We start from the raw sequence: 14,447 nt of genomic DNA on the forward strand, positions 1-14,447 counted from the left end.
CTTCAATTTTATTTTGGCTATTCTGGATCTTTTGCTTCTCCATATAAACTTTAAAATCAGTTTGTCAATATCCATAAAATGACCTGCTAGGATTTTGATCGAGATTGCATTAAATCTAGAGATCAAGTTGGGAAGAACCAACATCTTGATAATATTGTGTCTTTCTATCCTGGAAAAATCTCTCCTTTTATTTAGTTGATTAAATTCACCTGAGTTGTGTAGTTTTCCTCATATATTTTGTGCATATTTGTTTAATTTATACCTAAGTATTTTGTTTCTTAGGTACTAATGTAAATGGTATTGTGTATTAGTTTAAAAAAAACATTTTAAGAATTACTTAAAAGTTATTAGTAGGATATGTAACTTAGAATGTATTATGAGTGTTTTTAGGACCTACTGTTAGAGTAGTGTTAGGTGAAACCATGAATAATTATTATAAAAGATTCTAATAACTTCTGTCCCCCTCCCTCAACACACATACACACATACACACAAACTTTACCACTTTGACATTTCATTAATTTTGAAGGAAAAACTAGATTTCATTTGATGAATATAATAATCTGAAATGATATGGGTTATAAACATTTTTTATCAGTGCTTTTGAATTTTAAATATTTAAAACAGTAGCTCAAAGGGGGATTTAAGCTAAACTCATTTAATATTCTTGTTTTATAGATTAAAATCTTCAGACTAAGAGATAAATAGGTCATTAGTAACAGAACTGGGTCTAAAAACTAGTGGATTATCTTCTAGGAGAGAATACTTTTAGTTAGATTATGTAAGTTTTTATTCAAAAGTTTTCCTGGTAAGTTGGAATTTCAAATACACTTAAGTATCATTTCTTGATAAGTAGTATTTCAAAACAGAATATAGTCATGACTATTATAGTAGACTAGAGGCCTGTTGCATGAAAAGATTCGTGCAATAGGCCTTCCCTTCCCCTGGCTGCCAGCACCCGGGACCCAGGCTTTCGCTCCAGCTGGAGCCGCCTTCAGTCTTCGCTCCGCGCCGTATGCAAATTAACTGCCATCTTTGTTGGCGGTTAATTTGCATATTGTGCTGATTAGCCAATGGGAGGCGTAGCGAAGGTACGCCTGTTTGTCTATTATTAGATAGGATTAGAGGCCCGATGCACAAAATTCGTGCAAGGGGCTCGGCCCTTGCAGCTGCAGTGGCTGCCTTGGCCCTCACAGCCCCTGCTTCGTCCAGAAGATCATCCAGAAGGATGTCCAGAAGATCGTTGGGCTGTCCGGTCTTATTAGTATATTATGTTTTTATTATTATAGATCGCTTCCTATGAGGATAGGCATGTTCTTTGCCCTTGGCTGTATTAAACTATCTAAACAGGATGTCTTCAGTCTTTTCATATTGTTAAGTAAATTGGAATTGTGTAAGCAACAACAAAGAGGAAAACATTTTACCTATTTTCTTGGCTAACCAATTTCTACTCTTTAAGGAGGGAAATTAAAAATAGAACAGTGCCTATCCTTCCCACTCCTGGCCGTTATCACCCTCCAAGAATAGAGCTGCGAAATGCAACTCCCAGCTGCCTAACTGGAAAGGAATCTTTAGCCTGCTTCTTGGTCCTTTCTTCTGAGTAGGCTGAGTTCTCATAGTCTGCCCTCATTTCTTCTACCTCTCTATTTTTTTTTTTATTGTCTGAAGTTTTACATATGTCTCCTTTTTTCCTCAATTGACCTTCCCCCCACACCCATGCCCCAACCGCCCCAGTGTCTGTGTCCATTGGTTATGCTAATATGCATGTACATAAGTCCTTTAGTTGCTCTCTAACCCCACCTCCCCTACCATTTGTCTCTAGATTGATCTATTCTTGTTCATCAAATTATGTTGATCGTTATATCCTACATATGAGTGAGATCATGTGATATTTATCTTTCTCCACCTGTTTTATTTCACTTAGCATAATGCTCTCCAGTTCCAACCATGTTGTTGCAAATGGTAAAAGTTCCTTCTTTTTTATAGCGGCATAGTATTCCATTGTGTAGATGTACCACAGTTTTTTAATCCACTCATCTGCTGATGGGCACTTACGCTGTTTCCAAATCTTTGCTATTGTAAATTGTGCTATGAACATAGGGGTGCATGTATCCTTTCTGATTGGTGTTTCTGGTTTCTTGGGATATAGTCCTAGAAGTGGAGTTATTTGGTCAAATGGGAGTTCCATTTTTAACTTTTTGAGGAAACTCCATACTGTCTTCCACAGTGGCTGCACCAGTCTGCATTCCCACCAGCAGTGCTAGAGGGTTCCTTTTTCTCCACATCCTCGCCAGCACCAGTTGTTCGTTGATTTGTTGATAATAGCCATTCTGACAGCTGTGAGATGCTATCTGATTGTTGTTTTGATTTGCATCTCTTAGATAATTACTGACTTTGAGCATGTTTTCATATGTGTCTGGGCCTTCTATATGTCCTCTTTCAAAAAGTGTCTATTTAGATCCTTTGACCAATTTTTGATTGGATCATTTATTTTCCTTTTGTTAAGTTGTATGAGTTCTCTGTAAATGTTGGAGATTTAACCCTTATCTGAAATAACATTGGCAAATATGTTCTCCCATGCAGTGGGCTTTCTTGTTGTTTTGTTGATGGTTTCTTTTGCTGTGCAGAAGCTTTTTATTTTGATGTAGTCCCATTTTTTTTCTCCTTAGTTTACATTGCCCCAGGAGCTGTGTCTGTAAAGATATCTGAGTAGAGGTTTTTTGAAGACATTTTGGTCTGCAGCGATGTTCAGGAGGAAGTGGCTGTATTAGGTCAGGAAAGTTTTCCCTATGGAGACAGAGATTCAGCTAGCAACAAAAAGGGTGAATTAAAGATAATATGAGATATTTATTATTCTGTTGGAAAAATATGGTTCAGAAATACAGTGTCTTATCTGGTTGTCTATATTGTCATTGTATGCTCTTGTCTCCTTTGTCAAATATTAATTGAGCATAATGGCTCGGGTTGATTTCTGGGTTCTCTGTTCTGTTCCATTGGTCTATATGTCTGTTCTTGTGTCAGTAACAGGCAATTTTGAGAACCATGGTTTGGTAATATAGCTTGATCCCTCCAACTTTGATCTTCTTTCTCAGGCTTGCTGCGGCTATTCGGGGTCTTTTTTTATTCCAGATGAATTTTTGGAGAGTTTGTTCTAGATCTTTGAAATATGCCATTGGTATATTAATGGGGATTGCATTGAATCTGTAGATTGCTTTGTGTAGTATGGACATTTTAATGATGATGATTCTACCAATCCATGAACATGGTATGTTCTTCCATTTGTTTGTCTTCCTCTATCTCTTTTTTCAATATCCTGAAGTTTTCCGAGTACAGGTCTTTACCTCCTTAGTTAAGTTTATTCCTAGGTATCTTAATTTTTTTGGTGCAATGGTAAATGGGATTTTTTTTTTTTTTCCGTTTCTCTTTCTGTGAGTTCATTATTGGTGTATAAAAAAGCCATAGATTTCTGGGTGTTAATTTTGTATCCTGCTACATTGCCAAATTCATTTATTAAGTCTAGTAGTTTTTTGATGAAGTCTTTGGGGTTTTCTATGTATAGTATGTCATCTGTGAATAAGGACATTTTTACTTCTTTTCCAATTTGGATGCCTTTTATTTCTTCTTCTTGTCTGATTGCTGTGGCTAGCACTTCCAGTGCTATATCGAACAGGAGTGGTGAAAGTGGGCATCCCTGTCTTATTCCTGTTCTTAGGGGAAATGTGTTTAGTTTTTGCCCTTGAGTATAATGTTGGCTGTAGGTTTGTCATATAAGGCTTTTATTATGTTGAGGTATGATCCCTCTATTCCCACTTTGCTGAGAGTTTTTATCAAGAAAGGGTGTTGGATTTTGTAAAATGCTTTTTCTGTATTGATTGATATGATTATGTGATTTTTGTCTCTGAGTTTCTTTATGTGATGTATCATATTTATCGATTTGCGAATACTGTACCATCCTTGCATCCCCGGAATAAATCCCACTTGGTCATGTTGTATGATCTTTCTAATGTAATGCTGAATTCAATTTGCTAGAATTTTGTTGAGGATTTTAGCATTTTTATTCATCAAGGATATTGGCCTGTAGTTCTCTTTTTTTGTGGTGTCTTTATCTGATTTTGGGATTAGGGTAATGCTGGTTTCATAGAAAGAATTTGGAAGTGTACCTTCTTGAATTTTTTGGAATAGTCTGAGGACGATAGGTTTTAGTTCTTTGAATGCTTGGTAGAACTCCCCTGTAAAGCCGTCCACACCAGGGCTTTTGTTTGCTGGAAGATTTTGATCGCTGCTTCAATTTCTTTCATAGTTATCAGCCTATTCAGGTTTTTTGTTTCTTCCTGATTGAGTTTTGGGAGCTTGTATTTTTCTAAGAATATGTCCATCTCATCTAGGTTGTCCATTTTGTTGGAATAGAGTTGTTCAAAGTATTTTTTCATAACCGTTTGTATTTCTGTGGGATCGGTTGTTAGTTCACCTGTTTCATTTCTGATTTTGTTTATTTGGGTCCTCTCTCTTTGCTTCTTGGTGAGCCTGGCTAGAGGTTCATCAATCTTGTTTATCCTTTCAAAGAACCAGCTCTTGGTTTTGTTGATCTTTTGTATTGTTTTTTTGGTCTCTATGTCGTTTATCCTCGCTCTGATCTTTATTATTTCACTCCTTCTGCTTATGCTGGGCTTTTCTTGTTGCTCTCTTTCTAACTCTTTGAGTTGTATGTTTAGATAATTTATTACCATTGTTTCTTGTTTTTTTTAGATAGGCATGTAGAGCTATGAACTTCCCTCTCAAAACTGCTTTCACTGTGTCCCACAGATTTTGGATTGTTATGTTTTCATTGTCATTTGTTGCCATGATGCTTTTTATTTCTTCTTTGATCTCTTTGGTAACCCAATCATTGTTTAGTAGCATGCTATTTAGCCTCCAGGTGTTTGATGAATTGTTTTTATGGTAGTTGATTTGTAGTTTTTTCCACTGTGATCTGAGAAGATGATTGATATGATTTCTAATTTCTTGAATTTGAAGAGACTTTGTCTGTGTCCCAATATGTGGTCTGTCTTTGAAAATGACCCATGTGCACTTGAGAAGAATGTACATTCTGTGGCTTTCGGGTGAAATGTTCTGAATATGTCAATTAATTCCATCTGATCTAGTGAGTCATTTAGGATTGCTGTTTCTTTGCTGATTTTTTGTTAGAGGATTTGTCCAGTGGTGTTAGTGGGGTATTAAAGTCTCCTACTGTGATTGTATTGCTGTCAATCTCTCCCTTGATATCCTCCAGAAGTTTATGTATTTCGGCGCTCCTGTATTGGGTGCATATATGTTTACCCGAGTTATATCTTCTCGTTGAATTTCTCCCTTCAGTATTATGAAGTGGCCTTCCTTATTTCTTATTATGGCCTTCACTTTGAGGTCTAATGTGTCGGATATAAGTATTGCTACCCCAGCAATTTTTTCATTTGCATTCGCCTGAAAAACCTTTTTCCATCCCGTCACCATCAGTCTGTGTGAGTCCTTTGTTCTAAGCTGGGTTTCCTGTAGACAGAAGATATATGGAACATGTTTTCTTATCCACTCAGCTACCCTGTGTCTTTTGATTGGGGCATTTAATCCAAAGTTATTAATGATAGGTATTTGTTTGTTGCCATTTTTATTCTTTATGTCTGTGTTCCTTCTTCCCTTCCTATTTCTTCTTTTTACAGAAGACCCTTTAGCATTTCTTGCATTGCTGGTTTGGTGGTAATAAATTCCCTTAGTCCTATTTTGTCTGTGAAGCTACTGATTTCACCCTCAATTTTGATTGATAGCCTTGTTGGGTACGGTATTCTTGGATTCAGTCCCTTCCTTTGCATGACTTTTGTATATTTCATTCTATTCCGTTCTGGCCTGATGTGTTTCTGTTGAGAAATCAGTCGGTAGTCTGAAGGGGGATCCTTAGTAGGTAACTTTCTGTCTCTCTCTGGCATCCTTTAAGATTCTTTGTCGTTGGTGTTTGCCACTTTCATTATGATGTGTCTTGTGTCGGTCTTTTGGGGTTCTTCTTGTTTGGGACTCTGAGCTTCTTGGTTGTGTGAGTTTTTTCTTCCCTATATCAGGGAAGTTTTCTGTCATTATTTCTTCAAACAGGTTTTCTATTCCTTGCTCAGTTTCCTCTCCTTCTGGGACCCGTATCATGCAATTGTTGTTTCGTTTCGTATTGTCCCAAAGTTCCCTTACGCTCTCCTCCTGTTTTTTAAGTATTTTCCTAGATCAGTGATGGCGAACCTATGACACGCGTGTCAGAGGTGACACGCGAACTCATTTTTTTGGTTGATTTTTCTTTGTTAACAATGGCATTTAAATATATCAAATAAATACCAAAAATATAAATCTTTGTTTTACTATGGTTGCAAATATCAAAAAATTTCTATATGTGACACGGCACCAGAGTTAAGTTAGGGTTTTCAAAATGCTGACATGCCAAGCTCAAAAGGTTTGCCATCACTGTCCTAGATGCTACTCTACTTGTGTATTTTTTCCAATCTTGTCTTCTAGCTCACTGATGTGGTCCACAGCTTCTCTAGTCTATTGTTGATGCTTTCTATTGAATCCTTTATTGCAGCGATATCATTTTTCATTTCTTCTTGGTTCTTCATTTCCTCTTGGTTCTTACACATGTTGTGAAATTTGTCATCCATCCTTTTCAGCGACCTTATGACCATTGCTCTGAATTCTTTTTGACATATTGCTTGCCTCCATTTCAGGTACTTCCTTTTCTGGTGATTCCTCCTTTTCTTTCGTATGTGGGCTGTTTCTTTGTCTCCCCATGATAGCTCCTCTCTGGATGTCTGGTTATGTAGTTCTCTCTGTCCTGCATTGAATTAAATGCAAAAACTACAACACAACAAGACACAATGCACAGGGCACCAAAGACAAATGCATTCATGATACTAATAAATCCAAATAAAGGTGTCCACCAGAGATAAGAGAATGAGGGGATAGAAAAGAGTGCAGAAATGATATTGAGGAAAGGAAAAAATGTAAGAGAGAAAAGAGAGAAGAAAAAAGAACGGGGGAAAAATATATACATATGGGGAGAAAACTCCAATAAAACAACTAATCCAAAAAAATGCAAACAACAAACACCCAGAGATGAATGCAAACTATATACAACAACTAATCCAAAATATGTAAACTACAAATCTCCAAACAACAAACATCCAGATGAATCTGTGGAAGCAGAGCTTATTTCCAGAAGGTAAGGTCAAGGAATTTAATGAATGGGGAAATAGCCACAATTCAGTATAGAGGAGGTAGATAGAGAATGAGTGTATAAGAAAAAAAGTAGAAAACTAAATACAAAAAAAGAAAAAAATGTATATTAAAGTATATATACACACACTATACACACACACACACACACTCTTTTCCCCTTCTTTAATCTATTTATGTATTCGTTTACTATTGGAAAAGGAGAATAGAGAGTAGATAGGCCTGAGTTTGTGATTGGAATTTGTTAAGCTATTAGGAGAAAAGGAGAATCATCGAGGTGAGGAAAACAGAAGTTAAAAAAAAAAAAGGAAGAGAAAGAAAATTTGGATAGTGAAGAAAGAGAAGACAAAAGTGTGTATGGACTTGGAGCAGGGGAGCAGAAATTAGATATATGAGTAAGATCAATTTTTAACAGGGAGTAAAGAGAGAGGATAGAGAAAAACTAAAACAGGAACAAGGTAAGAGAAACAGGTCAAAAGGGGGAAGTGAGGAAGAGAGTGTTAACATAAAGGAAAAATTGAGGTAGAGTAAAATAATGCTAAAGGAAAAATAAAAATAGAATGTAGAACACTAATCCCAAAATAAGATAAAGAAAAAATAAAACTAAAAAAAGGTAAAATACTAGTAATAATAATAATTAAAAATAAAAATATAATGTAAAAGGTAAAATCAAGTGAGAAAAAGAAAAATTTATTTTCTCAAGTAAAAGATAAAAAGTAAAAGTGTGAAGTAGTGAAGGCCATTCAATTCTCTACTGTTCTGCTTGGCAGGTCTGTTTCCTGTCAGGTAGACAGCACAGTATTGAAGTTCCCTGTGCTCCACCGCTCCTCTGTGTCATAAGCAGTCTGTTTTCAAACAATCCGGGTTTCTTTGTTTCTCAGCCTACCTTTAGTTGTATTTACACAAGAGTCAATTTCTGATACAACCCCTGGGTGGCAGTGTTTCTGTATTGATATCTGGTGATAAAAGTCCTCTCCCCTACCCAGTGGTTAGATTTCTTCCCCTGCAGCACTCACTACTGGGTTGGGGATATAGACTGCCCTAGAACTGGTTTTCTGCTCATCTCTCCCCACTATGAACCCCACCCAGGTTCCACAAAAACAGCTTTCCCCTGCAGTCTCAGTGTTTTTTAATTGGATGATCCTATATACTGGACTTAGCAATCAAAAGCAAGGATTTAAAAAGAAAAAGAAGGAAAAAAAAGCCACAGGATGCACGCAGACTCGCCTCTTTTTTCCCTGGAACTCGGCAGCCTGTATACTGATAGAACTTCAGGCTGCCTTTCTGGGCCTCATCCCTGCTGTGGGTTAATTTCTACAGTCCCCTTCTTCCAGTAGCCCTGTGGACCCCCTTCCACATTCGAGGGGTACACTGACCCCAACAGCCGCGGATTTCGTGGGGCGCAGTCTTCCTCTGAAACTCTATTTCCCGCTAGGTGCGTTTTGCACACGTTTCTCCCTCCAGCCTGGATCCCACCTCTCACCTTTCCCTCAGTGATATCTGACCTTTCTGTCCACCCATTGCCTCAACAGCTATATTTAATTCACCAATTCTGGTGGATGTAATCGATTCAGCTGTTCCTTCTATCTGCTCTGAGAAGGCGCAGGGCTCGTCCGCATATTCGCGCTCCTTTGTCTCCTCCTGGACACTTTCTAGGCGCCCGTGGTCGGAGAGGCTGGAGTTTCGGTTTTCCTGGGTTCGCAGCTGGTCCCTGGGAGTTGTGGTCGTAGGGTCCCGGGAGGTATCTGAGGTCTCCCTGGTTGAAGGTAAGGCTGGGCTTCAGATCACAGCCAGTCTCCCCTTCAAGATGACATGGTCTCTGCCGCAGAGCCAGCTGCTCCAGGAGAGATTTCAGCAGCACTAGAGGCTGCCTGGTCAGGGGAGCCCCCTCAGCAGTCCCCAACAATTCCTTGGAATATAGCTGTCCCTCACTTACAAATACAGACACTTCCCGCGCATCCACACTCTCCTTTCGTTCTCTCACTCACACACTATCTTGCAGCCTGCCGGCCTGCTGGCAGCCATCTTGGATCCCCCTCCTCTATATTTCTTAATGCTGAGCTCCATTTCCCTTCTAAAAGTTGATTTTCATTGTAACTTGAAGAGCAGGAATCTTTCCATCCTATAAAGTCTCTGTTGTCTCTTTCATCTTGGCCTTCCCTATGAACTAGCTTACCCTTTATCTCCCCTCTTTAAGGAAAGAACCTGATCCATAGTCCAGTTTTGTTGTATCTCAAGCTAGTGGAATAAGCTACTAACCCTATTTCTCTTACCATTACTAAATAATAATAATAATAATAATAATAATAATAATAATAATAATAATGTAATAGCAGCTGCTAATAGTTGCCGAGTGCTTCCTATAATCTATGCTGTAAATCTCATTTATTTCAACAACTTTATGGGGTAGATAATATTATACTCAAGACATTCAAGTAGTTGGTAATAAAGCCAGAATACAAACCAAGGTAGCCTGACTCACAGCCTCTGCTAGTAAACATTACTTATATAAATGAGTCAAGTATGAAAAAAATAACTATGTTATAAGGATGATTGTAGAACCTATTATAGCCTATTCTCTGCAACTAGATAACTTGATTATTTTATTAGTACTTGCTACCTGGTAAAAGTGCCAAATTGGTGCTGTGTTTTCTAAAGGACCTTATGTTTGAAGAAAAAAAAATAAGTAAGCCTCATTAAAATATTCCCTTTGGTCTTCACAAAGACTACTAGTGGTTTTTTATTCGTGTTTTCCTTCAAAACCCAGTGTACACTTAAAACCTAAGACTCCTTTTGTAAATTCAGCCAGAATGGAGCTTTGTAACCATATTCTAGTATTTCTGCTTTGCCTGCTAGAAAGCAAAAATCCATATTGGTAGCTCTCTCCTGGCAAATTTATCAAGGTCTTAGTATTACATTTTGTTTACAAAGTTTCCTTCTGAGTTAACAGAAACAAAGAGATCTCTCTCTTCAGAAAGAGAAAAAAATAATAATATTGTGCCTTGAGAATGTCTCTCTAAGGAGTCTTAAATTATTTTTTGGAATAAGTTGGAGAATATATACATTTCTATAATATTAAACATTCATTTGTATAATATTGAATGAAATACTTTCCCAAAATTTCCAAATACCATTTTTTGTCTTTAAATCTGTTTCAGAGAAACGCCACATCTTTTTAAACACTTCCTTCCATCCATATTCCTCTGTTCATAATATGCCCCTTACTCGGAATGTCCACCATCATCTTTTATCTCATTCCATGTCTACATTTTCCTTTAATATATTTCCTCAAGAGGCTTCTTCTAAATGTGTTTAACATTTAGGAATACAATTTTTTTCAGATCATTAACAAATATTTAGTGAACAAATTTCATTGCTTGGTATATTAAGATTATAAAGACAAGGAAAGAATACAGGAAACTAGTGATTTATTAAACATCAGTATATACCAGACATATTACCGAAGTGTTTTCACTTATCATCTCTTAATTCTTTTTATGTATAAGAAAACTTATACATAAAGTGGATTAAAGAGATGAAAGTCGAACAGCTAGTAACAAAGTGAGGTTGGAATTAAACTAGTCAATCTGCAAATGATAGCATCCTAACTAGTTTAGGGAAAATATAGTATAGGCCAGGGGTGGGCAACCTTTTTGTGAGTGCGTGCCAAAACCAGCAAAATCTCTGACTCAAAAATCTTCTGCGTGCCAACCCTAATTTTTTGAGAACATCTTACGCCTACTTGATATCTCTTAAGGTGTACGTATGTGAAGAACCTTGAAGAAATAATAAAATTCATTCGAGCGACAAAAACACAGTATATGATGATGAAAAATACATTTATTTTTTAATGTATACATGTACACTGATAGTCCGACAGAAAACTTTATGACTCCGTTTGATATTATCAGTGGGACTTTTGCTGCTGCATCACTGATGACAGAGATTTTACATCAGGTTTATATTTCGTGACCTTCAGAGATATGCACGAGCTACTACTTTTATCCGTCAGGCTACTCCTATTACAAGACTTAACAAAATTCATCACTGAGAACAAAGATTCACAAGCGTATGTGGATGAAAACATGGAGAGTAACGCTGTTGCAAAGTTTTTTAAACAGAAAAAATTTTCTGGGATGGCATTCCAAGTCCTCAATAGTTCGTTTTTGACACTATTGAAATTGCTCTTCCCCTCTCTCATCAATCCATGTCTATGGTCTTTAAGATAACTTGTTATGTAAAATTATTTATTTATCTAAGATGCACCTACACTGAATTTATCTGAAAAATAAAAAAGTCGATATTAAGAAAAAAATTGTAAATGGAAGATTATAAGAGAGGGTTTCGCGTGCCAGCAAAAGTTACTGGCGTGCCATGTTTGGCGTGCCAGGTGTTGCCCACCCCTGGTATAGGCATACCTCGGAGATACTGCAGGTTTGATTCTAGCCATCACAATACAGTGAGCATTGCAATAAAGTAAGTCACAATCTTTTATTTGTGGAGGGTCTTCAATTGGTGAAAAGAGTAACATCTGTCAATTGCAGTGAAACAAAGTGCAAAAAAATGAGGTATGCCTGTATTTATTGGAAAGATGCTGGGGTATGACATCAGCCACAAAAAGAACAGGGATATAGTTGGTCCTCAAAAGCGAAGTGCTACCAGGGACACTGAGATTGCTAGGTTTTTTAAAAAAAAAATTGTTTCTCTTTTGTGCCATTTGGTTCCAGTCTCTCTTATTGCAGACCAAAAGAAATGCCAACAGTCCCAAGGCTTCATAGTTTAGAGTTGAGAACATTCCAGAGTTGAAAATTCAGTTTTCTATTCCTGAATTAATATCTTAAGGAGGTTGAGGAAGGACACATAGGAGACATGGCCACTGGGGTTCCAATCTTGTATATTAGGGTTATTGCCAGAAAAAGGTGGCTCAGTGTAAATTGGGTAATACCATGCCAGGTAGCGTATATTGATATTTAGGTCTATTTCCAAACTCACATTTTTGCCAATACTTTAATACAATGTATCACTGAGAAGATTTATAATGTATTAGTAGTTGCAGAAATAGGACCTATAGAATATAAGCAAGGAAGTACATGAAAAGCATGAAATAGTAAAAGGGATATAATATGTTCTGAATTATCACTTTAGTTTAGGATCTTCATGAAGGCTTTCATGAAGATGCATTTGATGTGGTTGTTGAAAGATAAGCTCATTTTAGAAATAAATACTTTCCAAGTAGAGTATTCAATATAAACAAAAGTGAGAATAAATGAAGCAAAGTAACTGTGAGGAGACCAATCTAGAAGAGTGCCCAGGATTCAAATCCTGATGCTTCTGATTATAAAACCAATGTTTCCATTGCACTTGACATTAAACAGTGTATAGAATAAGCACTAAATAAAATGCTCTGGAAGGTGCAGACAGATCAGTTTAGCAGCCCTGTAGAAGTACATGTGTACAATTAAAGGGCCTAAGGTAGTAGCATTAAGAAAGAATGGTATGGCTTTGAGAAAAAAAATGTAATCGAAATGTAAAGACTGTGAAAAATAAACAGGTTAGAACAAGTAGATTAGAGGAATGTTTAGTGTTACTGACTGATCTAGGAAAAGATCTTTTACAGGGATATTATTTGTTCTGACAGGGTTAAGGCGATAGAGAGCAATCTTAATTGAAATATACTGAGACATAAAAAATGGTAGAAAGTCAGAACTAGAGATTTGGGAGCAAGGTGTGAAACTTAGTGAGCTTTCAAAGGACTACATGTGCAAAAAAAAAAAAAAATGTGAGTGGTGGACTAAAACTTATGAATACCCACACAGTTAGTATGAAATAGAGGTGAAATTTTGGTTTTACTGCTAATGTTACTTGTCATCATTTTCTGTTTTGTGTTTTCTGTATGGTCTCTCTAAGTAGACTATGCACACCTTCAAGCTGCCATTAGATTTAATAGTTGTATATGCTGGGATCAAAGTACATACTTAAAAACACATATTTTCATCAGTTATTTTAATACTTCTTAGATTATGATGCACTATGTAACTTTAATGATATATTTTAAAGAATTCTAATTTGTTAAAATGTGATACCCAAATATATCAATTACTGGCATATCTTATGATTTCCTTTGCCTCAAAACCCACTACTTCATCTAATAACCTTGGCCATATGTTACAAAAGACTACCTGTGAAACACTTTAAATGGTCCCTAGCTTGTCTATATTGAAGGTACTGTGTGTTAATGGAAGAGCAGATAGATCATTTCAGAATTAGTAGTATAATATACTTATACTTTTAATGTGTAGTATTTTTGATATCTTAATAGGGTGAAAATTAAAAATGTGGCCGAAACCGGTTTGGCTCAGTGGATAGAGCGTCGGCCTGCGGACTGAAAGGTCCCGGGTTCGATTCCGGTCAAGGGCATGTACCTGGGTTGTGGGCACATCCCAGTAGGAGATGTGCAGGAGGCAGCTAATCGATGTTTCTCTCTCATCGATGTTTCTAACTCTCTATCTCTCTCCCTTCCTCTCTGTAAAAAATCAATAAAATATATTTTTAAAAAAAAGAAAATTAAAAATGTGAACCATGTATTTGCAGACAGTCTTATAGCACTGATTTCTAAATTTGCAAACAGGTTATTAATTAATGGCCACAGTTTATTCTTTTAAGTATCATAATATTGGTACACTGGAATTAGAATTTGTTTTGATCAAGTACTAGAGATACCTTAGGTTTGTCAGCATATGATTGAAATTCATTCCTTACCATTGCAAAATCACAGTTTCTGTTCTCCCCTTACCCCACCCCACCTCTAAGTTTTTATTAGTTTCATATAGGTAGAAGTAGCTTGGGGCTTAACATAATATCCATTTATACCCACTTTGTATACATCTCAGGGCACTATAGACTCAGTGAAAGAGAACTAATGTCTGTATTTTAATAAACTGTATTTTTGATATTTCTCTTGTTTTCTCATTTACAGGGAGTTGATTTTCATATGGAGTAAACTTCAGCTTAAGTCTAATCCTTCAAAACAAGTTTTTGTAGATCAATGCTACCAGCTTTTAAGAACAGCAACTAATGTGAGAGTCATATTTCCTTTCATGAAAATCATTAAAGATGAGGTAAATAGGATATATTTACCCTTCATTTCAAATGAAATTTAAATGACAGTTCACTGAATCTTGAATATCTTATGACAGAATTAATTTGAT

General features: G+C 36.6%; 1 protein-coding gene across 1 annotated transcript in view; it reads left to right on the forward strand.

Annotated features, from left to right (window-relative positions):
- ZNF654 (zinc finger protein 654) overlaps nucleotides 1-14,447 on the forward strand; it is a 100,055-nt gene that overhangs the window by 75,953 nt on the left and 9,655 nt on the right. The window contains exon 7 of the mRNA XM_005878102.2: nucleotides 14,216-14,357. Within this exon, the coding sequence (XP_005878164.1) occupies nucleotides 14,216-14,357 (142 nt within the window). The remainder of the gene's footprint in view (nucleotides 1-14,215; nucleotides 14,358-14,447) is intronic.

Source organism: Myotis brandtii, unplaced genomic scaffold, assembly GCF_000412655.1.
Source record: "Myotis brandtii unplaced genomic scaffold, ASM41265v1 scaffold546, whole genome shotgun sequence".
Classification (NCBI taxonomy): Eukaryota; Metazoa; Chordata; class Mammalia; order Chiroptera; family Vespertilionidae; genus Myotis; species Myotis brandtii.